This window comes from Ciconia boyciana, chromosome 5 (genome assembly GCF_034638445.1).
Source record: "Ciconia boyciana chromosome 5, ASM3463844v1, whole genome shotgun sequence".
Taxonomy (NCBI): Eukaryota; Metazoa; Chordata; class Aves; order Ciconiiformes; family Ciconiidae; genus Ciconia; species Ciconia boyciana.
In genome coordinates, this window is record NC_132938.1 from 48,839,158 (window position 1) to 48,867,028 (window position 27,871).

Consider the following 27,871-nt stretch of genomic DNA (forward strand, 5'->3'; position numbering starts at 1 on the left):
CCTCCAAAGTTACACCACCATAGAATTTTTGCATGCCTTTGGGTCACTAGCACAGCTCCTGAGTCTTACCTCTACATACAGAAAATGGGAATAATAATTCCCTCTGTCAGCAGTGTAGCAGGGCAAACTGATAACTCCCTTGAAGACTAGGAAGTCCTCAGACATTGTAGCAGTGAGGTTCTTATAAGTATACCGATAGACAAACCAATACATTCAAAAGATATACAAAATATTATCTTATATGGTCAATTATAAATTCAAAAAGATTAAGCAATACAGTCAGTGTGCTCCCAATGGGCCTGAGTTTTGCTACACTTACTCAAGTAAAGTAATCATACATCTTTACTTGCTGAAGTGACTTGCACTGTAAATTTCTATCTTCATTAGGATAACGGTAGCAAAATCAGACATGGCAGCTCTATTTTCCTTTAAATCTTCCTGCCCTAGTGTAACTAGAATAGCACTGAAAATTAAAAGGAGACAAGGGAGGAATATAGACGTAAAGAGCAGGAGCAGACATTATTATTGTCAGTGAGAATTAGCCAGTCAATCTTTCTGACCACAAAGCAATTTAATTTCGCCTTTTACCGCATCCATTTTCTCTGATTAATTTTAATGATGCCAGACTTCTTGTCCCTTGGGGCTGGAAGGCTGCGGGACATTGTCCAAGTCTTTAACCCAAGGTCCTGCGTCCGCCTCTCTGGTGATCCTGCAGGTGGAAGCAGCTGGAGTCCTGACACTTCTCAAACGCGCAGGTGATAATCTGACAAGCGTTCTTCCTCTCTCTGTGAAATGTGCCATAACATTAAAGGCCTGAGTTACTGCTCAGCACTTAACAGCTGTTGGCTTTTCCTGACAGCATTAATACAATATTAGACATAGGGTTGTTTCGACAGGGAGTGATGTTTAATGAAATTGCAGGTCTGCAAGGTTTCTGTCAAAGGTGTTTATTCAACCGGAGCTCACATCTGCAAGACTTTAAAAGAAGAATTTATCTATATACAAAAGATACCAGTAGCTTGAGTCATTTGCAGACAAAACGAATCCACTTGATGTGAAAAGGTTTGCATTTTCTGACTCCCCTTACAGGAAGTCTAATCTGCTGTCACCAACACATACAAGCTTTGTCTGTTTGAAAAGTTCGTTGTCTGTTACTATGACCAAGCACAACACCGAGACAGATGTGTCTCATTCCTGTGTGTTCCAATGCTTTTCCTTAAAATCACATCGAGTACTATTAAGAAAAAAAGGCAGCTTAAAAAATAAAGCTTAAAACAACTTTAAAAAAGAAAGTAACCTTTTTCTTCCCTTTTTTTTCTTTTTCTTTTTGGTTATCTACCTCCATCTGCTGCTGAAGTCTAATGCTCAGGAAGAAATTAACCAGTCAAGAACACATGTATTCTTCATAAACTGCTATATAAATTAAGTGGTCGTGAATTTATTAATCTTAATCATCCCCTTCTTTTGCCCCAGTTTTGCAGTCTGTTCCTTCAACATCTATGTTTACTCCTGTATACATTAAATCTATCAAATTCAAGTTCTCTGGTAATATGCCTGAGAGCAAGAATCTACTAAGTGAAGCTTGCATACCTCCTTATCCTGACAGCATCTTCTTTAACTACTTACAAATCAGGATCAAGATGTAAAAGTGAGAGGATGAATTTCGTGACAACATGGATGTCTACCTGATTTCCATGACAGCACATTTTATGGATACTACTACGTTCAATGCATTAAGAATGCATTATCGCAAACTTAGCTGCTCTGTTCTGGAAACATGGTAGGAAACCACTGAATATAGATCCAGTAAAATAAGAAATATTTTGTTTTCACATCATTAGACATTCTACAGGAATGAATGATGAAGAAAAGGTTGAGCTAAATTTTAAGCTGATGTTTCAATCTGACAGCTCTTCTTTCTTGTGGTCCCAGATGGGGTTAAAAACACAGTTATTTATTTTGTAATCTATTGGAATATAACCCTTTTTCTCTATGTAGTGGAGACGAAGCTGCTGTGTTAATCACTGAATAATGACAGTTTCTTTTAAGAGAAATAAAAAAGAAGGGATGTATATTTTTATCCTGAAAAAAGGTTTTGCCATGTAAATAAAGTCAATAAATATTTAAATTCAGTCACCTAATTAAAGACTATATCCTAGTACAAATGCAAAAGGAAAGGGGGGAAAAGATACATTAGCATCCTCAGTTTTGGTATTTCCTTACTCTTATCCGCTTAGCTGTTCAAACTGAGCATTAGTTTAGCCATTGTTTTTTGTTTAGGAAAAAAAATCAGATGGTCAAGAAATATACCTAAATCTGTCTTTCCAGAAGGGATTGAGAGGTACAAAAAGATATTTTTAGAAGGAGCAATGCAAGTCCTTCAGCTCTTGCAGGAGCAGCAGTGGAATAATCCAGGGATACTGGTAGAGGACTGCCGACATGAATTAAGTTAATTAAGGTGAGTTGTCAAATCCTTCCCAGTCAGACTGGCAATGTCATGGTTTGAACAGATTGTTCTCTGAGAAAGAATGTCATTTACTCAAAATAATATAGGTGTGGAGAACAAAAGGCTGAAGTACTATTGCGTATTTCTCTGCAGTGGTGGGTGGCTGTTTTTGCAGTTACTCCAGAGCGATTTTAAGCTGGTTCGGGCATCTTTGGGCCTCTGAGTGGCTGAGGTGGGACAGCACGCATTGCAGGCTACAAACTCACCAAGGAACCCACCCAGTTTTTTCTGTGCTTAGCCTATGCTGACTGCTTTCCCAACACAGTGACCCTGCTCTCACCATCTGAGATAGCAAAGCTCAAACCCAGCTCAGACATGTCTATACTGGATGACTTGCAGTGAAGGCATGTGACTTCCCCAGCACATCTAACCCTAAAGGCAGAAGTTTGATTGTATTTCTGGTTTTATTTCCAGACAAGCAAAATAAGAACGTTATATTTTGGCAGGACAGGCATAGCCCTGCAAAATATGGCACATTGTAATAGATTATTTCATAGGAACTGGGAGGAAAATGTGAGAAGATTAATTTTTAATGTTTGTGCTTAAAAATGTCTGGGAGAGTGACCCACAGGTGGAAGATCTCATTCATTGTTGTTTAAAATTGAAGAAGCTACTTGACCCATTGACTATGTTACTCTGCTAAACCACTATGTATGCAAATGCAAGAGCCAGATGCACTCCTAGCTAGAGGTCTAGTTCCCATCAATGTCAAGAACAGGAAAAGTCATTTATGAGCTGAGACCCTTGCAACCAACACCAAAACCCACTTTCTACAAGAATGTACATCAACTTGGGCATTTTGTCATGCCATTAAGTCTCCTTTCAAATACAACTTTCAACTTTGAGAAGGAATACCAAAGCAAGCAGAATACCATTTCTCACCAGTAAGGAGTTTTATGTATGTTGACTTAAGATGACTTACAGTATACGACGGTAGAAGTTTCAATCTGTGCGTCATTTGTTCAGAGGAAATCCTGAATCCAATCTTACAAACTCTAGCCACGTGAATAAAAATAAACCACTTTGGAAGTTGTTTATATGCATATGAGCTAGCCATGTGAAAAACTCATCATATCTGATTGCTTTCTGAATGTAACATCCTTCTTGCAGATTGGAATTACATTGCATCGTGATGCTTGTTTTAAACAGCTTTTTTTTAAGCTTCTGGGCATGGCAGACATTAACATGTGTTTGAGCAGCAGAATTAAATGTTACCTGTAAGTTTATTTTAGCCAAATTAATATAATTGCTGGGATTATTTAGAGTATTTTTCCCAATTTGAGAGAGAAAGAGCAACTTCACCTTCAAACGTATACTTCCTTGTCCGGTTCATACTTGTGATATATTCACCAGTTATTAATTAAAAAGGAGGTGTTAATGCTCATTTTCATGCCATAAAATCTTCTGCTTTTTGTTCTCAATAAGCCTCCATATTTTTGTTGTTGTTGTTGTTAAGCAAGACTGTTAAAAACCTTTATATTTATACTCAGAGCCCTGCATTCGTATTTAGGCATAAATCCTGTTCAGCTCAGTGGGTCTCGATGGGACTTTTGCCTGAGGTAAGACTAGAAGATGCAAACCTGATGTTCATGCGTTTTGACAAAAACATCTTCAAACATCTTGAGTTCTTCAGTGCTGACAGTATTGATCTTTTTTTTTTCACATTCTACCAACTCAGTGCATTGAATATTTAATAATACAGGTGATAATAGGCCTCATTGTCTGACTCATGTAGATAACATAATAATTTAAACTAAATCTTTGTCCTTCTATATAGTGTATGCAAGGCTGGAAAATTGATCTAAATGAATACGTTGTCTTTCAAAAAATCCCATATCCATCAGCGGTAATGTAGAAGAAGCTAGAAAAAAGTGGACATTAAAAAAAAAAAAGAACCAATTTTTAAATTTTAAAATATTTTGCTGCCACCTTCTGGAATTTAATAAAATGGGCATGTCAAATGTTTGTAACATGGACCTAATTTAGCCTTCAACAGGAATTGCTAATGTTATTACAGAGAAAGAATACATACATTTCATCTTTATTACTCTTTAAATTCTAAACAAGTATGTCCAATTTCACGTTCCACAGACAAATGGAATAGCACAGATTCAAATTTAAGGCTTTTATATGTGAATACAATAGAAAAAAAAATATTGTGCATCAAGCATAACTCTCAACAAATGGCATGAATAATCAGCAGATAAAGCATTATTTGGTCATAAAGAAATATAGGTAAACAAAGCAAGGAGCTGCTCACAGATGGTACATAAATATCGATAATAATTTACAATTAATTGTTAGTTTAAACCTAAGGTTACTCGTTAGAACTCAGGGCCTCTTTCCCCCAGGTGTGTTGTGGCCTTTGTGTAACTGCAGTGCTTTTAAAATGTAACTCTACATAAATAAACAAGAGGCAAACAAGTCCTAGGGCTTTGGGCTCTGTCCTACATATTATCTCCCTGTTTCTGTCAGAGAGATTTTCTTCTGCACAACATGTGAAAATGTCATGCGTTTTGGGGAAGATTAATATAAGCAAATATAACACTGGTACAGAGAGTATGTCAGATGTTCTTTATTATCACTAAGACCGCTGAAGCACTAATCTTATTTTAGAAAAGGAGCCATCACAAGCATTTAAACTGGAGGAAGAATAGAGTCGTCCGTATCTGTGCGCAGTCCTGAAGTCGACAGTTTTCTTTTGATGCACGAGATCAACATTCCCGGAGCATCCTGGGGTTTGGTTGCCTCCGTCAGTGCCCACGCAGCGGACAGATGAGCTCTAGGCCAGCCAGCTCTGCAGGGACGCGTGCTGCTTGGCAAGGTGCCTGGTCAGCCAGGGTGGGTGCGTGCCAGGTGTGTTGCACAACCACCTCTTGGGGCAATAAGGAGTATCAGGAGATGTAAGCACCAGGGGATTTACTTTTATGCCGCTGTCATTCCTTCAGCTCTAAAATTTCATTCAGATTGATGCACAGGTGCTACGAGATTTTTTTTCTAGAGAGCACTGAAATGAGTTTGTTCCTTATGGAAAGCGTTGTCCATGTCAGCACTTAAATCCTCAGTGGGAAGTTTTGCACAGATACCTGACCATGAGAGTGGGGTTGATGAACCTGTGTCACTCCTGTCTCCTACTGTGATGGCATGTCCTGAGTGGATTGCACGTACATATACCTCGTGGTAACAGCTACGTGGGTTACATGTAGGATGTGGGCATAAATAATAAATCCTGTCGACTTCAGCTGGCTTCTGCAGAGCATGGGTGAAGTCTGACTTTGGCCCAGGTAAGGAAGTTGCTCAGCATTGACAGCAGGCCCCCATTTTGACGCATAGGTGTCCCTGGCCACTGCCGCACCCTAGGGTCTGTACGTCCAGTTATGGAACACGGAGGGCCTCGAGGTTTGGGGTGAGGCGGGAGCTCAGCGGTGTCAAACTCAAGGCGGGAGCGCCACGACTGCCGGTGCCCGCCAGCCGGCAGCCGCGGCCTGAAGGCGGAGACGCTCCGCCGCCGGGTGCCGGGCCGCCGCCACCGCCCGCCCTTTATCCGCTCCCTCCTGCGCGGCGGCGTTGCCAGGCGACGGGCGGGGCGGCGGCGGGGCCGGGGCTCTGGGGGCTCTGGAGGCTCTGGGGGCTCTCGGAGGGCTGGCCGGCGGCCTGAGGCGCTGCCGGGCGGGAGCGAGAGCCGCCGCCATGTCGGGGGAAGGCGGCGGCCGCCGGGCGGTTGGGCGGCGCAGCGCGTTGCAGGTGAGCGGGGCGGGCGGCAGGCCGCGGGCGGGGAGCGCTGCCTGTGGGGCCGGGAAACGGCGGCGGTGGCGTTTGTCTGCGACTGCGAATACAGTAATTTGCTGTTAAAGACAACACACACAAAAAAGCCGATTTGCTATCAAAATGAAAACTGGGAAGCAGGTTTCCTTCTGTGTGGACACTAGAAGCTGTTCCCTGTGCATAACCTGGGAAACAGTCGCTCCGAGACGTGAAGAGCCTGACTTCCCTGTTCCTCATAGTCCTGCAAAAACGGCTCTGGCTAAAGGACCGGCAGTAGCCAACAGCAGGTGCCTCGGGAAGAGCGTAAGGCCCATGTCAAACAACCTGCTCTCAAGCCTTCAGTGGTTTGTGGCTCAGGGTCTTCCAATCTGGAGATACTGCTGCATTTCGTAATGTATTTTTAATCTATAAGTAAGGCCAGTTGCCTTCGGAACCCATGTAAACATGGTGTGTCCTTGAGGTCCTGCAGCAGAGAGTCGAAAATATCAGTGGTGGCTTATGCGAAATTCTTCCCTTGTTTTGGACCTGCCACCTGCTCCAGAAATAACAGGCTACAGGAAGAAAAAAATATTTTTGTTAAACATGTGAACCTTAGCATTGGAGCAGATATCTCCTTTGAGTATCTTCTAGTAGATTTCAGATTGCACAGAAGTGAAGAGAATAGAAGGGGAGGATGGATTCTGGTGAGCAAACGTGCCTGTTTGCTGTTGTTGTTGTTGACTTGCTCCCTGTTTGTTGTTGTTGACTTGCTTCCACTTCTTATGGCATTGGAGACATAGTCCGTGCTCACCTTCTCTATCATGTGTGACTGTACAGACCTTGTTGTTGTGCTCTTGCCAATCAAAACATATGAAAGGGGGAAAAAGTGTCACATGATGATACAACTTCATTATTGCAAAAAATGGAGAGGGATCTGCAAGATATGTTTCTTATGAAGAAGAAATATCAATTAATACATGGAGGGGTTTTTAACACAGAAAAATTGGGGGAAAACACTGTATTTTACTTACCCTCCACAATAATTTTCAGTTAAACAGGTTAATCTCTGTTGCTCAGTTTTACTTATGTATGTGTGGGAGGGGGGAATTAGTGCTGAACTTGAAGAGGTGAATCTTCCCTTCGGTGTAAAAATTATTTGTGAAACCATTTCAGGATGAGCTACAAGAAGCAATTTGTGCTCATGCAGCAAGAGAGCAAACAGCTGAATACTCAGACGACTTTGAGAGTGACGAAGATGGCATGTTAAATGGTAAGATGGAATTAAATATTTTTCCTCGTGTTCTTCCCTTTCTTAACTCATTACTAGATCACAGAGAATCTTTGTGAGTCAATATGATTTAAAGTTCCAAGATTTCATATTTTAACAACTTCTAAATCACTTAGTCCTCCTCTTCCAAGTTAGGAGGAGCAGAATTCCCAGTGAAATCAGTGGTGGTGCCAGCCTGCTAGACCAGACGCAGTCTGTGCTGTTTCCTACAGTTGTGATGCCCAGTTTTACTCCTTAGCCATATTGTTTACTCTACACCTGGATGAGACAGTAGCACACAGTACTGTGAAATAAAGTAGACATGGGCAGAGAGCAAGCCATGTTGTTGTCTTACTGTTTTCCCAGTCTGGACAGTCAGCGAGTAAGGGCTGCAGGACACACTGCAGAGCATGCTTGCCTGGCAGCGTACACAAACCAGGAACAGGTTTGATCTGGCTGCTTTTCTTGGGCCACGGTGCATTTGATATTTGGTAATGTTTATGTTTAGTCTAATGAGATTGGCCAAATGGCTCTTCTTCTTCCTGATGTGGTGCTGCATGTTAAGGGAAATATGAATCTGAAATATCATAATGTATTTTTAAAAGTATTCTGTGTCCTGTTTTTCATTCACATCTGAAACATCTTTTAAAAGTTCGTGGGATGCTTTGGTTTTCCTTTGCTGACAAGATTTAGAAAAAAGCTCCTCCTGCATTAAATATGTTACTCAACTATCATGACATTCTTTTGTCATCTTCCTCGAGCATTTGAACTCTGAAATAAAGTCAATTAGAAATAACAGGCTACAGGAAGAAAAAAATATTTTTGTTAAACATGTGAACCTTAGCATTGGAGCAGATACCTCCTTTGAGTATCTTCTAGTAGATTTCACATGGCACAGAAGTGAAGAGAATAGAAGGGAAGGATGGATTCTGGTGACCAAACGTGCCTAACTTTGTTGTTGTTGACTTGCTTCCACTTCTTATGGCATTCATAAGAAGACATAGTTTTTTAGAGGGGATTTAAATTGCATGACAGATAAGAATTAACCAGTGAATATTTGAAGTATTTTCTGCGGATTGGGTCCATGAAAACAGATGACAGGAAAGGAAGTAGAATAAGGATCTAGTTTGGTGGCTTTGCAGAGGTCAGAGGTGCAGAAAGAGAAATGCTCAGAGATTTAAGTCAGGAGAGTGTTATATGAAAAATAATTTTAAATTATAGAAGATATACTTTCTGTGTCCCATTTTTTTCCACTTGTCTCAAATGGAAGTTGATAATGTGCTATTTTCAGGTATTGGGGAAGAACTTAAAGAAAGTAATTCAAGTGCGGAAAGCACTAAGAAATCAGTTGCTGTTGAGAGTCCTCTCTCAGATGACGATGCTTCACAAAAAGCAGCAGATATTGAAAACGAAGCTGCTGATGACTTGACTTCATCCTTTCATGAAAAGAAGCTTCAGCAAATAATGCTTTTAGAAAGTGAAAACATACAAGATGACAGAAAAGATGGTGAAGAAGAATGTTTGGAAGGTCAAAATGAGGGTGATAACAGAAAAAATAATGAAAAGTGTTCAGCTGCTGAAGAAGTACCATGTGGTAATAGTGAAAGTGACCACTGTAATGACTTGCCTATTCGTGAACTACAGAAAAAAAGAAATCAAGAGGAAAACAAACCAATACCAAAGCCACGGGTGCACAAAACAAGAAATGCTTCTGCATCAGGTGAAAAGAAAGCATTTGAATGTTGTTACTGCTACTTGCTTAGCCATATTATAATATTTTAAAGTGTTGTAATTTGGGTTATTTCCTGTGATAAGTATCGGCTGCTTTGGCTTGCAGGGAATTTATTCAGCAGTCTTCTAAAAATACATGTTTTGATAACCTCCAGCTGCCAGGGGGTAAACTGAACCAGTTTGGGCCAAGTAGCAGGAGGTTCCTATTTGCCTTTTCCTTTCAGGAGATGAAAACGAGCTGTTTGGGTACCTAAAGTCCAGCTGTCCATCAGTGCATGTCCATGGAAGGTGTGGGAGGGCTACAGTGTTGCCTCCTCTGCGTGTGCATAGCACAGAAAGCCATATTCACACAGTGTCCACAGCATCCATGCACCCTTTAATGGAAAGGTCCTTAAACAGGCATCCCTTCTCTATGACCAGTGAAGTTGGACCCCAGTGTTCACAAATATAATGTTGAAGTTGTGATGCTGAGACATCATGATGCTGTAATGCAATAGAATGTCAGAAAATGAGCTGTAACCAGAACATTTATGAATGGTAGACTTCTCACCATCACAAAGTAAAAACTTCAAATTATCTTTTACTTTGAAGATAACTGAGCCACTTTGGATGTATAGTCAAACACGTGAAAAAAGAACTTTAATGTTTCAATATAAGAACAGCAATTTGTTTTTAATATGCAAAGCAGAACTTGGAATTCTGCTAATTGTCTATATGTGCTTTTACAAATTTAAAATGTCAAAATACTTCATATTTTTTATCTACTTCCTAATATGAGAAGAATTTGTCCTGTTTGATGTTGAGAGAAATTTATGGCTGATCATTACCTGTGATGGAAGATTACAACTTTGAGATTGGTAGGGCATGATTAGCGGCATTGGCTCCTTTTTTTCTTTCCACGTGATAGCACAAAAGTGCTAGGTATTTGAATGTGCAGCTGGGCACTGCAGATGCCTCTCTTTCATGGCCAGTATACTTACGTAGTTTTAGCCTGGCAGAAAAAAGTTGAAGTACTCCTTTTCCTTCATGTGAATCTAAGTAGTATAGTGATATTAGCATATTGTCTTCAGTAGTCAACCATTGTAAACTTTCTTATATTAGATAAATTGATCTCTGTCCAACAGAGGAAATTACTATCCAGAGATTAATCAGCTTTTTCTGCTTCTTTGATTTTTCTTGTGATTTACTGCATGGAAAAATTCTCAGTGCACTTCTAGGAATATTGTTGTGACCTCTTAGCTCTCTAAACTTCGCACTAATTATATAAGTAGACTTTATGCAGCTGCGTGTGCGGGATAGGCATGGTGATTCTCCCATTTCCTGCGACAGATTTGTATGAACTAGGACTTAATAAGAAATGCTTCCGTGGCAATGTGCAGAATTAGATATGCATTTCTATGTGGATTGGCATACGTAAAGAAAAAGGCAGATAGAAAGCCGTTGTATGGCTTGATCTTGGTGGCAGGGCAGGGGAAGAAAACATGAAGAAGACTGGATTACTAAATAGGAGGAAGGTGAGGAGCCAGAGGATAGGAATCTCTAAGAAACCATTACGTCGTGGTTCTGCTGCCCAGTGACTGCCTTAGGAAGGGAACGGAGACATCACGGAAGAAGCTAGAAATATACTGAAAGCCCTCTTCTTAGACTGCATTTCTCATGATGTCTCCTCCTACCCAAGGCTGTTCTGTTCTGCACTGTGTGGAGAGAAGCAGTCTGTATCTTCTCTAGTAGATAAAGGGACAAGCAGAATAGCAAAAAGTTTTTTCTTACAACAGTGCTGTATTAGATATGTGTTCTCTTCTATATTTATGAAAACTCTCTCTAATTGCAGATAAGCTCCTAAGTGTAGTTTCATTATATACACAGAGATAATAAAATGTCTATTTAGAGATTATATTAGAAACTTTAAAACTTTAATTAAACTTTCTGAAAAAGTGGCTGTAACTCTTTATATAGCTGTCTGTATATGGCCTCACTGTATTGCGAAAGCTATGCTATTATTTAAATAGCTCATTTAACTGAAAATAGTTAGTTGAATCTAACTTGACAAAATAGTGTTCCAGACTAAAATGTCTTTAACTAGGCATAACTGAAACTATAATATTTATTTTCAGCTGAGAATATCAGTATTCTTTCATTAGATGGCTGTTATAAACCATTACCTCAACCAAGAAATATGTTGAGAAAAAGTGGTCCTGTGGAAGACAATAAGCTTAATAGGTCAGAAGGAAAAATAACTTCTAGAAATGGATTGTCTTCGTTTTCAGCACCATCATCCCTAACTACTCTGAATGCCCAAGCCACGCCCAAGAAAAAATTACTTGCCGAAAGCCCTGGTCCTGAAGTAAGAGAGTATATGTGTTGATTTTTTTTTTTTTTTTTTTTTTACCATCTACATTGGAAACTTTTGAAACTAACTTTTATTTATCTGACAAAATTTTCTGGGAGAAAAATACGACAAAAAATGGAGTGGGAAAAAATGTCTTTGCCAGTAGCATTCTTATTATGAGGGGCCAATAAGAGAACATCATTCTTTTTCGTTCTAACTAGAAACAGGATTTTGTGATGGTTTGCAGCTTTATGTGCTGATTGGTTTTATTTCTCCAAATGTAAAACAAGAATTATACTTCTCCTAGAGAGTTCTGAACAAGCATTCTGTCAAAGTATTATGAAGTCAAGTTAAATTATTCTGATTTGTTATTAATTGCTCACTTGTTTATTTGTCACTTTCTAATCTAAGGGTCCATGGCTAGAAAGTACTTCACCACCATTTTCCATTAATTTTACTTCCCACAATGAAAGATGTGGAGACTCCAATTTACTGATGTGTGGAAAAGCACCACCTGCAAAAGGTAGAACTTAGATACATACAAGCGGATAAATGTTATCATTTATACCTTAGTAATATCTGATGGTCCAATACAAGTCATCTTAAAAATCAGTGGCATTCTTAATTTCCTCTCTACTCTCTTTTAGTATCTTTCTCACGCCCTTGTGTCTCCTTTTGTTCTGTTTTTGAGAATGGCCCAGCCTCATTCTTGAAGTTAGGTCCAAGTATCATCCCAGAAATTTGGCCCTAGAGGCATCCCAGGTGTGGAGAGAAAGAGATTAAAGTTTAAGAATTTAGTTTTTGTACTTTGACTTGTGTCACATGTATGCATCATTGTTTAAGCATCTTTGAGACTTAAAACAAATAATTTTAATTTCATTTCCTCTTATGCATCAACATGACTAGGGTAAATCTTTCACTTCTTCCTGCACCTTTTCCACAAAGGTTAATACAAACTAAGTAGCACTTCTCTATTTTTTTGAATTTGTGAATCCTTAACAGTTCTTAGGGAATGTGCAGACCCTTTAAGAAATATCAAATCTGTGGGCTTCTCAGCAGTATCCATTGAACTTAACCTTTTGCAGTCCCCTTTTTCAGACTGGTTACAAAAAATCCATGGACCCCAGGTTGAAAAGCACTGCAATAGGCTCTTAGACACCTTTTTTAATTTGCTAAAGGAATCATGCTGGGGGGTAATTTGCTGTGTGCAGGACTAACAGGAAGGTAACATAGACTGTCAGATGTAGCAAGAAAAATGCTGTCTGTATGACCCATGTAATGTCCATATGCCACAGCCTAATGAGATAAAAGATAGGACTTGGCTTGAAGAATTTAGTGCAGAAAGGTGAACAAAAGTTGAAAACTCAGGCCATGTACAGAGTAGTAAATAACAAATATGCTTAGATCTGTGTTTAATTTCAGTTCCTTTTTATATTTTGCTAATACCTTGGATTAGAAAAATTGTTTGGTATAGCTCGATGCTTTTAAGCATCGTTAATGAAACAATGTCTAAGGAGAGTTTGTATGGGGAAAAGGATATGAGCATCAGTGTACTGGAATGGGTAGATTCTCCAAGTACAGGGACAGCATAAGATGAGGGAATGATAAAGGTGGTGTTGTGAGGACAGAGGACATAGAAACAACAATGATATGGAGTCTTCAACAAAAGTGGAGGAAAAGGGATTGGAAAAGATTGTTTACATATGATGCTGAAGTGTGCAGGTGTAAGAACTCCAAGCAGACTAATCCAACTTGTGTAGCTTGAACTGTCAAGATAGGAACTACAATGATAACAGTTACAGGTTTTATGTAGCATTTTTCAGCTAACCATGGGAAGGTTAGTATTTTGTATCCATTTTGCAAACAGAGCCAAACTGACTTGCAGCTCAAGTTCTGTGAAGTTCATGCTACAAAGTGCTCATAGTCAGCAGTAAATCTGTCTCCAGTGTCCTCTGCACTAAGTGCTGCAGCTTAAGAGTTGTACAGTTTCTGATGCCTACAGTTTATATACAGTTGTACTATCTAGTAAGTGTAAAGTAAAATATGAAAGAGAGGATAGAAAATGGTTCATATAAATTCAGAATTCTCCTTGTCACCTGGAACTTACCTTCATCATTGTAAATCTACGTTAAATTTCTTAGATTGTCAGCATTGATATGCCTTTCTTCGGGTAACTTGAAGTTATTCTCTCATCCACAACTTATATTTAGTTTAAGAAATCCATCAGAAAATTGTAGAAGACTGTAATTTGGAATTTACTGTGGCCTTTTTTGGTTTGAATTGTTTTACATATTTAGATCTCTGCACTAATGGCGGTTCAGATCTGATAAAACTGGTTTTTAAGTATTATTAATAAAGTGCTTCATAAATTACAATTTCACCACTTAGGCATGCATTTAAATTGAGGTGACGTTTTGTTTAAATCCCCACTGCAGAATCTTTCTGCTATTTCCTTGTGTGTCCCGCATCCCTGAAAAACACCACACGATGAAAGTAGTTTTTGTTACCCAAATTGTCATACAGGCTTCATTAGTAGTTTGCTAGATGTCAGAAGAGCTCTTGCTGTGATTGCAATGGCTCTTGCTTTTGGTTTCTGCACTAGAACTATGTTTGGGTGGTGAGGTGGACGGGAAGTTTTGCCTTTGTCGTGCTCACACATTCTGTAACATTTGTTAAAACTTCAGTTGATACTCCAGTCTTACATTTAAATACAAGTGAATACTCTTCTTATTAGTCCATATAGTTCTTAGAAGGAAGTATACAGAAAATACCTTGTATTATATAAAATTTAGTAATGTTTCATAAACATATGTTTTTAGTACAGAAACAACAATACTGAGAAACAATGAAATTCTTGTTAATGTGTCCTCTCAATCCTTTTTCTCCCATTAGATCAAGATCAGAAGATCAGCACCAGTGACTTGAAACTGGAGGAAAATAGTAGAAAATCCCCTTCTGTGACCGAAGTAATGATGACCACAGTATATGAGAAAACAAAGAAATTAGAGAAGTCAACAGATGACAGTTCAGATGAAATGGTGAAAATAGTGGAAGGGCAAATAGTAACTGATACACTACAGAAGGTATCAGTGCATGATCAGTCTGAGCATGGGGAGGCAAAGAACACTTCAAAGGACTCTGTCAAGGTATTATTCATATGTGTTTTTACCATTGTTTAAATGCCCTAGAAGCATGGTGAAGTTTTGTAAAGTTACTGTTGGTACCTTAAATGTGTAGAACTCTGTTTGTAATCTGGCACTTCATCTCTGGCTTCTAGAGCTGAGGCTCTTACAAATTCTGTATAGTTTTATGGAAGATGTAGGGAATACCTTTTACACAAATCATTTAAACCAGATAAAGGTATTGAAATGTGCATTTTCCAATCTTAATGAAATACCCTTATCCAAGTGAAAATGTCAAATCTCTATTGTGAGGTTAGCTGAATTGGAATGAGCAGTGTCTGTTGGCAGAAGATGGAATAATGGGTAAGATGCAAAGCACTTTATGCTTTATCATAAGAAAGAAAATATGTAGATACATGTAACTGTTAAAGCTAAATACTAAAAACAGTTAAAAGAGTGTTGATATAATAACAGGGAAGCCCACTGCCCAGCTGGGTTCTTCTTATTCCTTTGAATTTCTAAACTATATACTATATTTTTACATAATACAAAGAAACATTTCTAGGTGCCATTCCAAAACAATACAGGCATTCTGAAAGGTTGGTTGGTTGGTTTGTTGCGGTTTTTTTTTTTACTTTCTTACCCTGTACTGTACCCTTTCTGTATTAGAGTGGCTTTCTTGCATATTTTTCTAACATCATAGAATCATAGAACATCTTGAGTTGGAAGGGACCCATAAGGATCATAGAGTCCAACTCCCAGCATCCTTGTTAGCTTGTAAAAATCTGTTTCATCTTGATCTAGTTCTGTTGCTTGAGAGACTCTATAATTTTACTTTTCCTTTGTGTTTCTTAGAAACTAAGTGAAACAAAGGAGAGAGTTCTACAAAACCCGAAAGCTTCTTTATCTGACAGGTAAGAGAAAGATGCTATGTATCACAGTCTGCAGAGTATAAGATGTATGTAAATGCCCTGACAACACTGCTTCACTCTCATTTTCTGTCAGCATTATCTTCACTGCTGACAACCTCTGAGCATCTGCGGAGAACAGTTTAGTAGATGTGGCATGTTATTATAACCCTTGCTCAGGGTTATATCGGATCAGACTCCAAGTCTTTTGACAACGTCTATGATGAGTGTGTGCTACTGGATCCACCAATGAATCCAGTCCATGATGTCTTTACAGGTTTTAAGCTGTTTTGTAGATGAAAGTATAAGAGATTTGTAAACTTTCTTGGGCTGAATATGTTGAGTAGTGGTTTGTTTAGGCAATAGTAAAGCCCTCAGAAGAAAATGGGCTTCTTCCTCCTTTCCTTTTCCCCTATCCCCAGTCAAGGGCATGTAAAAACAGAATCACATTAACCTTTGGTATACACTGAAATAAAAGGAACACTACTCTAGTATCAGCTACAATAAATGGAAAAATCATTAATATGTTTGTGTCTTGGTATTTTTATAGGTCTCTGTCTTCTGCGCACTTAAAGAAAAAGGCAAAAGCTGTTCCATCAGCTACACCTATTTCATCTCAATATCTGGGAACATTAAAGGTATTAGAGGATAAACGCGTGCAGAAGAACAGGACAGAATTTGACAAAGCAGATGGTTTACGAGCAGCTGTTTTCCAGGTAGATCTTAAACAAATAAAAAACTAACAAAACAACGAACAAACAAAACTATGCATATAAAAGCCCTGTTATAGGAGTCAACACCTCTTATTTTCTTTAAATCAATATCTCTGAGTATATTCCTTGCATATGCTTACAGGTGTAATAATCCTTTTATTCTGTTGGCTGTGCCTTTTCATCAAATTATGAACTAAAAAGCTAGGGACATACTGTGGTTCATAATTTATTGTGTCAGACTATTTTCAGACATATATAATATTTTCCTTTATTTCTACTTCTTCCTTAACATAAGTAAGTGCGTAGTTTAAAGGTTTTTTTCCTGGTGTGTTCTATTCAGTTGGCATTCAGGAAAAGTGAAAACAAGGCTAGTATTCTCTCCAGAAGGATAATCTATGTGGATTCTGTGTAGAATTTCATAATGATTAGTCTGTGGGTTCCAACAGATTTTTGCTACTAATCTATGTGAAAAAAACTTTCATTAATAGGTGCTGTTCATATTGGTATGTGTTTTTAATACTTGTTATGGTTCTAGAACAAAATTTAGAACCTCAAATCCATATTTATATTGTCTCCATAATTTTTAAAGGTAAAATGGGCTTCATTTACGACACTTGTATCTCTAACCAGCATACGAAATACATAATTAAACCTTCAAAATTTAAGCCTGATTCTGCAAATGACTCATAACACTTTACGGATGCCTGAAATCTCATTCTTCCCAGTTGGATTTTATTCTCTTTAATTATAGTATTGGCAAGAGAAACAATAAATGTAAATAATATTCCTATATACCAAGTGATAATAATCTTTATTCCATTCTTCTTTTTCATTTTTTTAATGCTTGCTTTTTTTGGTGTTTTTTTAAAGATTTTTTTTTAAAGATCCTTAAGGTTTTTCCTATTTTGTAGCTCTGATTTTAGAACCTTAGTCTTCTACATGGGATAGTTATTTAAATAGCACATGGAACAATTAAGAGTAATTTTGGTGGTCATTATATTGGTGCTGCTTTAATAATATTTGGTTGTTTTAACAAAACTTTTTTAGTTATACCTTAAAAAGACTTTAAAAGTATAAAAGTCTTCTAATGGTTCTTACAGAATTGGTTGGAAAAGAAAAGGGTCTTTCTACTGGAATTAAAGAGGATTGAAAAGAAGAAAGCTGAAAATCTAAGGAACAATACTGAAAAGGTTTGTCTACATTCTTGTTTAAAAAGAAGTTGACAAACTATAATTCTCAGAAGTATGCTTACCTGTGCTTTCTGCCTAATTACATGACTCTGCTATTCTAAAGCATCTGGTTTTCTCTAAATAGCACAAGGTGAGTTGAAACAGTAAATGGCATGTTCCACTTGTTATGGTTGCTGTGAAGGGTGTGTGGCTGATGCTTCCCTACACATTTATGTAAGGTATGTTATAAAGTGTGCTTCTTAGACTAATTTTCAGGTTTGTTTACAAAGACCTTGGGATAATCAGCCCTCCAGGTGTTAAGTTTTGATTTGTCATCTGTTAGAAAATGAGTTTGCTCCCTATCTCAAGAGACGCTTATCTACAGAGGACTGTATTTTGAATAGCACCATACACAATTCTTAGATTTGGCTTTTAAGTATTTAATATGTTTCGCTTCTAAGCATTTAATATGTATTTCATATTCTTCTACACATATTTTGCAGGAGTATTTTGTCTCATTCAATTAAATTAAAAATGAGCATACAAAAAAACCACTCTATATAGTTCAAATTTAATTTTGAGTATTACTTGGAATGTTGTCTGCAAATCAATTTCCATTTCTTTATTGCTCCATGTAATCCTACATTTGACAATGAGTTTAAAGCATACTATTTCAATTACAGTTTTATTTTTAAGTGTATTTAAATGTAGACTGTTATTTTCAATCTAGAAAGAAGCTGTTAAAAGAGAGGAAGCAATTGCATCTTTTGAAGCCTGGAAAAAAAAGAAAGGAAGAGAAGCAAAGAAGTTAAGTGAAAAAAAGAAGCTTGAGGAACTTAAGAAAAAGAAAGCAGCAGAACAGAATGAGGAGAAAACAGAAGCAGCACAGAAGGTGATGTGAAATATGTACATAAATGTGTATCGGATATGGTTCAGGAGATTGTTGAGAATAATTGTGATTAATCCAGCAAGAGATGGAAACGAACTAGATTCTAAAATCCAAATATGGTTAATTTTTGAAGAAAGCTCATATTAGATTCTATTCTGTTGGAGGTATGTAATGTTTACATTTGCACACAAACAGGCATTTTTCCATATTTGAATTCTATTAACTGAACGTAAAATAAGCTTCATATAAACACATTGGCAATGAACTATTACTTACTGGGAAAAATAATTTATTCTTTTTAGGTATAGTGATACCCACTTCTGAGCAATGCTACAAACAAATATTCCAAAATTGGAATGTGTGGAAATTACAAAAAATAATAATACGGAATAAGCAAGTGGAGTATTGACAAAAAGGTGATGGGTAAGATTTCTAATGAATCTGTGGTTTTCTTTAGGCTTTCGAGAAATGGAAAGAAAGAAAAGCAGAATATTTAAGAGAGCAAAGCAGAAAAGAAAAACAGTCTGAAAGAATCAGGAAGAAGAAAGAAGAGGAACTGGTTGCAGAGAAGAAGAGAGACAGCATGTCAGCAGTTGAAAAATGGTACTACTGCACTGGGTTTTGCAATATCATAGTTTCCCAAATCTTTGCTTATAAATGCAATAGGTCTTCTGTGAGTGCTTGATGTGCTTTTAGTTGGCAGACAATGGCATGCTTGGGATCAGGCTCTTCAGTCCCAATGGAGAACAAGCATAACAATGAGAACAAGCTGTACAGCTTCTTTCAGTTTAGTAACTTAAATGCTTTCCTCCCCAAAAGGCTACTGACTAAGCCCAGGCAGAGATACTGCAACTAAGAAGTAAGATTGATTGAGTAGTACAATGTATTATGTGATGAGTCTCATGCTTCATTACTAAACCATAGGAAGGAAGGTAAATCTTAAAGTTTTGTGGAATACAATGTATGAATGTAGATGTATTCAGAAGCAAATGAGAGGTGTCTGCTGGAGAAATTCTTTGTTAGTTTTACAAGCCAAGGGTTTTCACAGACCATGTCCAACTTACTATTACCCACAGAAACTTTGAATCTAAGTTTTTTGTATGATACATGAGGGGAAACATGGTGACAAAGGATGAGGGAAAGGCTGAGGTACTTAATGCCTTCTTTGCCTCAGTCTTTAATAGTAAGACTAGTTGTTCTCAGGGTGCCCAGCCCCCTGAGCTGGAAGACAGGGACAGGGAGCAGAATGAAGCCCCCATAATCCAAGGGAAAATGGTTAGCGACCTGCTACACCACGTAGACACACACAAGTCTATGGGGCTGGATGGGATCCACCCAAGGGTACTGAGGGAGCTGGCAGAAGTGCTCTCAAGCCACTTTCAATCCTTTATCAGCAGTCCTGGCTAACCTGGGAGGTCCCAGTTAACTGGAGATTAGCAAATGTGACACCCATCTACAAGAAGGGCCAGAAGGAGGATCCGGGGAACTACAGGCCTGTCAGTCTGACGTTGGTGCCAGGGAAGCTGATGGAGCAGATCATCCTGAGTGCCATCATGCAGCATGTACAGGACAACCAGGTCATCAGGCCCAGTCAGCATGGATTTATGAAAGGCAGGTCCTGCTTGACCAACCTGATCTCCTTCTATGACAAGGCGACCCGCCTAGTGGATGAGGCAAAGGCTGTGGATGTTGTCTACCTAGACTTTAGTAACGAAGCTGGTGAAGGGTCTAGAGCACAAAGTCTGATGAGGAGTGGCTGAGGGAACTGGGGTTGTTTAGCCTGGAGAAAAGGAGGCTGAGGGGAGACCTTATTGCTCTCTACAACTACCTGAAAGGAGGTTGTAGTGAGTTGGGTGTCAATCTCTTCTCCCAAGTAACAAGCGATAGGACAAGAGGAAATGGCCTCCAGTTGCCCCAGGGGAGGTTTAGATTGGATATTAGGAAAAATGTCTTCACTGAAAGGGTTGTCAAGCATTGGAACAGGCTGCCCAGGGAAGTGGTGGAGTCACCATCCCTGGAGGTATTTAAAAGATGTGTAGATGTGGTGCTTAGGGACATGGTTTAGTGGTGGACTTGGCAGTGCTAGGTTAACGGCTGGACTTGATGATCTTAAAGGTCTTTTCCAACCTAAACAATTCTATGATTCTATACCAAATAAAGGAGAAAGTAGTACAGAAAAGGTGGTGCCATAATAGATAGAATAGTAGGTTCAGTTATACCTTGGTGATAAAGATGGACTTTGAAGATTTTGAATATATATTCTCAATCTTTTATTAAATGCGTAAAATATCTCTTTCGACTCGATGTAGTTAATCAGTCACACATGCAGCATTTAGTCTGTTACATGATGGTCTCCTGTTCTTCCCTCTCACTATACAGGAATGAAAAAAAGGAAGAATATATGAAACAGAAGAAAGTAGAAAAAATCCTAGAGAGAAGAAAGCAAGAAATACAACAGGCAAAGAAGGAAGAAAAAAATAAAAAGGCTATGGAGGAATATGAAAGATGGCTGGTATGGGTTTTTTTGCTCTTTGTCAAAACCAAAAGATTAATGTAGTAATGTGTGAACACTTTTGTATTGTAATACTCATGGTTTTTCATGCTGTTATGAGAGAGGCCAGATGATGGCAGCATTACATAGCTAGTTCCCCAAAATTCTTGAGCAAAATGATGATAAAATACGGTGGGCTTGCTATTTAGTGTACATGGAAAATATATTCTCCCTACCTACATGTCACAGAGTTTTGAATTTCATAGTTAGTCTTCATTTTTTGACATCCCATGTTAGGAGCACCCATCTCTGAAGGACCAACTCACCACAGCACAAAATCTGCAAAGCCAAGCAGCTTCACCAGCTGCAACAGTGAGTGCATATACATTCAAGGAAGCATTTGAAGTGGAGGCTTGTATACCTTAACATTGATAAAAGCACTTGTAATGAGGTTTGAGATTATTTCCATTTACTAGAAAGGGTAGAACTCTGATGCTCCCAATTATATTTTTCTTACAATTGTTAATCAGTAAACTAATCTAGTACTCTAGTCCCAACAATAAGGGAGGTGGTTTTTTTCCTTGCTACAGAAAGACAAACTAGAAGAGAGATCACTAATATTCTTAGTATATATTGTTTTCTTAAAGATGCGTGACTTGCTAGTTAAAGAAAAACCTGTGTTTTTTATCCTCACCCTGTGACACAGTCATTCATCATACTGACTTTCAAGGTTTTCTTAGTTTGAGAGTGTTGCTTCTGTTGTCTGTCTTCCTTGTGATTTCTGGCATGCGTCCTGTACATATGGTCTCTGTTGCCATTTATAGGAATGGGATCTTGCAACTTAGCTGGGTTAAGGTCCTTACAGGGATTCATTTCTACTGTCAACAGCTTAAAAAAATCTTTTCCAGAGTCTCGAGTGGGCTTTCTATTTTTTTTTTTTTTGGGGGGGTGGGCAGGATAGGTGAGAACTGAGGCAGGCAGATGTATGGGTGTGGGACAGATTTTAAAAGGAGAATCATCCTTTATTTGGCTAACACAGAAATATGCAGTTACATAAAACAGCAAGAGCCTGCATGTTTTCCCTTCTCTCTATTTTCAAACCTTTTTAGTCTTAGGTTTAAGGGTTTAAGACTTTTAAAATCTTACTTGACCTGGTCCCTTGTTGGAATACCTCTGATTTCTGTAATCATTGGTAAATGTTTTCTCTGGTCCCCTTTGTCAAGTGATTTCCAGCTCAGTTTTGTCAAATGATTAATGTCCAATCTTAGATTATTGCTTGGTTAGTCAATATTCCTGGTTCCCAAGGAAGTACGTACTATGCTTTGAGTAGTAGCTAATGCTCTGTCCTGGTATGCTCCGCCTACTGAGACTATCCTCAATTATCATAGTTGTACCAAAGCATGAATGGTACCCCTGATTGTATATTTGACTTCCTTGCTGTCTTGGACTCTGTATGAAGGTAAAAAAATTATCCCTTTATTTGGGAATTAATTATGCTGCCTAGAACAAGCTCCCCTGTTCAAATTGTGTATAAATTCCTGAGGTCATCACTTCACTTCAGTGGGATTTTTAATAAAAATTTTAGTACTTGGAGGGATGACCAGATCTAAATGGATGTACATGTGCCTACACGAGAGAGCAGTTTAAAAAATAAGCAGGTGTTGGAAGATGTGATGGGTACTGAATTGGTTGGCAGAGGTACCTCTAAAATTATCTCATTTTCAGTGTGTATGTGCAGGTGTTGACTGATGTGTCTCATGCCCAGTCTTCACATTTTTGCTTTGTGAAATTGTGCTGGTTTTTGCAGCTAACACACCTTTATTGAGAAGGCATATTGGGCAATGGCTGTCATCATGTTTGGCCAGAATATTATCTCACTTTGTATAGTAATAGAGAAGATACACACCTTCAGTGAACTGTAGGAGAGAAACACCTGTAAAGTTGTCAATGTATTATGAAGGGAACTAAGATGATATCTGCCTACAGGTAGATAAACAGGCATCAAATCTGAGAGGGCAGAATTGTGGAAGTCTCTTAAGTGTATTATTTCAAATAAGAGGATTTTTGTTTGAAGGGAAATAAAACAGGAGTAAGGTAGTGGGAAGTATTCTAATATGTTTTCATTAACATTCAACAGAAATAAATGTGTAAATTCATCCTCAGCTGAACCAGGTGTTGACCATAATGCATGGGTAAAACAGACATAAAAATCTTGTAGTTCTTCTAAAATATAAGAAACATTCTGCTTTTATGTTAATGGAAATTCTGTTACTCATACTTTTAGAGGTCATTGTGTGAATGTTTGATAAGTGCGTAGAGAAGATTACTTTTTAAGCATGAAAATAAATGGCCTGAAAAAAGCTATTAACACTTGTAAAATACTAACATAAAAAGGATAATCTTGAGCCAAGATACTTTAGTATTGCTGAGGAAATTTAAGCTTCTGATTTTTTTTGTTTCTTTCATAGTATTTGCCTCTTGCTACTCACCAAGTACTCTTCAAGCCATTCTAGGTGTTTTGCTTGATAAATGATCATTTTTTACTTAATACATACCACCAGTGTCTGACACTTGTCATTGACATGCACCTATTCTGAGGAGTAGAACGTGGAGAAGCATCATATAGAAAGTTTATAACAACAGATCAGTTTAGTTTCCATTATTTTTGAGATGGTAATCTTGATACCTGTTTGCTGTAGAGAAAAGCAAATATCCTAAATGTGTTATGTTCTCTATTTTATGTGGTAAATATTAACCTAGTATGACTGATGAGAAGTAAGGCTGCTCTCAAATAATTCTTGAAGATCAACATAGTAAGGTTAAATGCCCTAGAAGAAGTTTGAAATTCTACCTTGAGATTGAGCATGCTCAACGCCTATTTTTGGCATTCTAAAGCTGTTTAAAAACATCAGGAAATTATGTACTGGAGGAGTCTCATGGATTTGTTGCTTTTCTGGGTTAGAAACAGCTGACGTGGGTTATTCATTTCATGTGGTTTAATAAGATCCATCTGAAAATACTTTCTATATTGGAATTTTAATCTCCTGGCATTGCAATATGTTAGAAATAAGGCTGTTATTGTTATTCCTCTTAAGTTGTAAGGCTTCTGTACTATCTAAAATTCAATTATTATGTGGAAGTCATACTGCTAAAGAATGTGATCTTCCCAGAATTTTGTAAGTGAAAAATGTATTCATCTTACTAGGCTATTGAGTAGGAAACTTCCACAGAGAAATCAAGCCTTACAATCAAGTTGATCTAGTGTATGACAAGCTACAGTTATTGTTTTCATCTTTCACTATTTCTGCTACTCTTCTCCTGTTATTACAAATAACATCTTGTTTATTATTTTAGGGGAGATTTATATCAGTATTGTCTTGTGAGAATGTGAACTGTGGTTAGGACTAGAACATAAAAAGCTTTGTGTGTGTTGAAGGCAGGGAAGAAGCCAGTAAGTCTTCATGTCAAATTTAATCTTTTAGAAACCAGTTAAATTAACTCCAGACTCTTTCCTTGGCACTGGGGTTCATTCATGAAGACTGGATCTTCAAACCCAAACATTCAAAACTGGGACATGATTAAAAAATCCAAAGCAACTTTCATTCCCTTCCTGGGTGGGTGTATGCTTTATCTTTGGTTTGAGTTTTTCATACATGAGTCTGTTGTGCAACATGTATTCAGTGCAGAGTGCTTTATAAACATAAAATATGCACATTTCTTTGTAACACGTAATGTGATTTCTCAAATAATTGCCAATACTGCTACAATAAGTCCTATTTTTAATGAGTTTTCCATTACCTGTCCTGATGTGTCTTTGAGTGTCAAATACAGATTCAGATTCTAAGATTTGTAGAATATGATTAAATTTTTGTAAAAATAAATTGGCTGGGTACGTGCAAATACTCCAAAACAGGAACATGAATCATACATGTGTTCCATTATAGAGCACATTCTTCCCAAGCTCATACGTACTGCTTGCACACATCTTGTTGTCTTTTTTGAAAAGTATCACTGATAATGCAGGCTCCTTTCCCCTTAGAGTACTAACCAGTTCCTTTTAAGAATCCCTGAAAAAAATATCTTGAACTTGTTCTGAAGACTCAAAGCCACTAGTTGTGTTCATCGAGGAAGATCTCTGTGGAAGGAGAAAGAGGGCAGAAGTGTAGGCTGAAAGAGAAGAGTCAGAATCTTACAGTGCTACAAGCCCACTTTGTCTCAATTACTCCATATAATTCAGAAATATACAGTCTGTATGGAGAGATAATATTTTTTATTATACTAACTGTGACGAACTTTTGCATCGCTTGTTTTAGTAAAGGGCATTACTTCTCCATGCAAACCTTGCCTTGCTTTTAATCAGCTTTGCTAGTAACAACATGAAATAATTATGTGTTTATTTAGCCAGACCAGACATTCCTAACTGAATTGGATCTGCAGATTTATGTTAACAAAGACCTGAAGGGCACAGATTAAAATCATATTGATAGGGTTAATGTTTCAGTGCATGTTATGCTTGTTAAAATTTTTGTACGTATCGCATGTATAGCTAGCATTAGTATAGTTTGACTGCTGCATATGTGTAAAACGAGAGAAAACTTCCACTTAAGCTCCCTTTTTTACAATAACACTTCTACCCCCATTTACCAGTCTACTCCCTTAGCCACAGTTACCTCACTATTTCTCTTTTCACTTATGAATAACAGGCAGACCCTGTTAGGATCTTGGGAATTTGAGGATACACAATGTCCCTCAGAGGGATAGGATCATGGGTTGTCTGAGAGTGCCAGTTATCTTACAGCTATCTTCAAGGAGCAGTACTTCCACTGCAGTGCAGTTCATACATGTGAAAATATGAAACTTTTATGGTGCTTCAAAATACTGGCTGATAGGCTGCAAAAGAGGAAAGGACCAAGGCTGGATTCGGCACAACTGATGATGGTTTTAAGCCTGCATATCCACATTGCATCTTTACTACCAATGATGTATATGCCAGTTGTTGGTTCTAGGAATGAATGCACTGTTCATGTGCCCGAAAGCCAGCTGCTCAAGGACCTTTTATCCACCTGTCAAGTGGGGCACTGTAAGTGATGCTCTGGTCCATAATGTCAATCTTGGTTCCACCAAGAGAGAAACTACTTTAAGTCAGTAAGTGGTTTGCTCAAGCATTCACCACAAACCTGCAAGTATGATACAAGGAAAATTTGCACCTATAAAGAACTCTCCAGTGTACTAAATTGCTAATGCAGATACGCCCTTAGATGCTGGTCCTCACAATGGTGAAATGGCAGTCATCTTTGCAAAGAAGAATGCTTATTTTATATAGAACAGAACAATATAAAAATTCGAAAACAATTATAAATAATTGCAAATTATTTTTTGATTGACAGGTCTCTTGAAAATCATTAGTTAATCAAGCACAAAAATAATATTGCAAGTATCTTGCTTATCCTTCATCATCCAAACTGCCCATTGCTGTTTGAAACAGTAGAAAATATCATCAGAACCTTGCAGCGTTTATAAGATAGATAGATATTTGTTTATAATTAAATCGTTTAATTCCCAGTTTGTTCTAGTACATGGCAAGTGTGATTTAATAAGTACAGAAAGTTACAAAGACACATCAATGTTCTTATGTAATGAGAACAACATATTTAGCATTGTGATTTAGGTAGAAAAGAAGAAAAGAAGTAATTAAGATGAGACTAATTATATACAAGACAAATACAGTACCTAATCCACTAGGCCTTCTGTTGGGCTTTTTGTTTAGATAGTGCACAAAACCAGCCAATCCTTGAGACAGTCACCTTAATCGTAAATGATATCAAATGTGCAGCCTCTTGTGTTGCGTTGTGCAGTGTGTGTGACTGAACCCATAAAAGGGATGCGCTAAGCTCCAAAAGGCAAATCTCCATTTCATGTTAACTTTTCATTTTACACAAGAATGGTATTACAATAATTGTAACTTTTCTGTTGGTTTTGTTTGTTTGGTTGGTTTTTGATTTGGTTTTTTTGACACATCTTTTTATTCTCAGGAAAAGAAAGAGAGGAGAGAGCAGCTTGAGAAGAAGCAAAGGAAGTTGCAGGCTGTCCATGCGAATGAAGCACCTTCTCCCTGGAGTCCACCTGGCAAAGTCACATATTCAAGGAATTACTGAGCAGTCTGTTCCCTTCTATGAGAAAAGATAATCCACAAAGTTCTGACAACGGCTAGTCATTATTTCAATAATAGCTGATTTTCACTTAATCTATAATAGATGTTGCATCCTTTCTTTTTGGTTTATTTTCTCTTTGAAGTTTGAATAGATCAGGTGTCCCTTTCCATTGCTTCAGAAAATGTACTAATTTTTGTAATTCCACATTTGACTTAGTTTTGCTAAACCCTGTGTTACTTCTTTCCTTTTTGGTGAAAGTGTATATTCAGGATACATGAGGCTGGACTCTGGCACTTTTTGCACCCAATAAGTAGCAGAATGGTTATTTTTCAGTTACTAGGCCACACTGCTGGGGAGTTAAGTCTGGAAGAAATGCTTGGGGGGCAGGTGATGGGCAAAGACATGTTGGCTCTCTTGTGGTGACAGAAAGAAGACAAAAGGCTAAAGCAGTACGGTAGGGGGACATCATTTTCATACATGAAGAGACAAGCTACAGAGAACATAATATAATTCTTAGATTATGTTACATTATGAAATATAAAAATAGCTTTTAAATTAAAACTGCATCAAGCAGAAACAGGATTTCATGGGGCCAAAAAATGTCAGCCATGTGACAGTACAAAAGAATTAAACTGGAATCCATATAATGTAAAATGATCCAGGACTAAGGAAGACTGTAGCTGTTAATGCCATTTCAGGTCTTCATATATATTCCATAGATTTCCTGCTGCCTATAGGAAACAGCAGTTTTAGAGGCATGTTTTGCAGTTCACACAAAATCTTACGTAAAACCTGCAAGGGCAGAACAGTGTTACTCTTATGAGGCAACCTTAGACACTGAAAATTTTTT

At 37.9% G+C, this 27,871-nt stretch overlaps 1 protein-coding gene across 1 annotated transcript; it reads left to right on the forward strand.

Moving 5' to 3' along the window:
* Window positions 1-1,673: 1,673 nt before the first annotated feature.
* Window positions 1,674-27,024, forward strand: MAP9 (microtubule associated protein 9). Its single transcript, XM_072862464.1, is given in 15 exon segments — window positions 1,674-1,780; window positions 5,998-6,064; window positions 6,067-6,343; window positions 6,468-6,574; window positions 7,424-7,520; window positions 8,809-9,237; window positions 14,470-14,723; window positions 15,555-15,613; window positions 16,158-16,323; window positions 17,421-17,510; window positions 18,220-18,381; window positions 18,836-18,981; window positions 20,758-20,890; window positions 21,167-21,241; window positions 26,902-27,024. Coding segments are annotated over 15 exon segments (2,292 nt in total).
* Window positions 27,025-27,871: the final 847 nt, after the last annotated feature.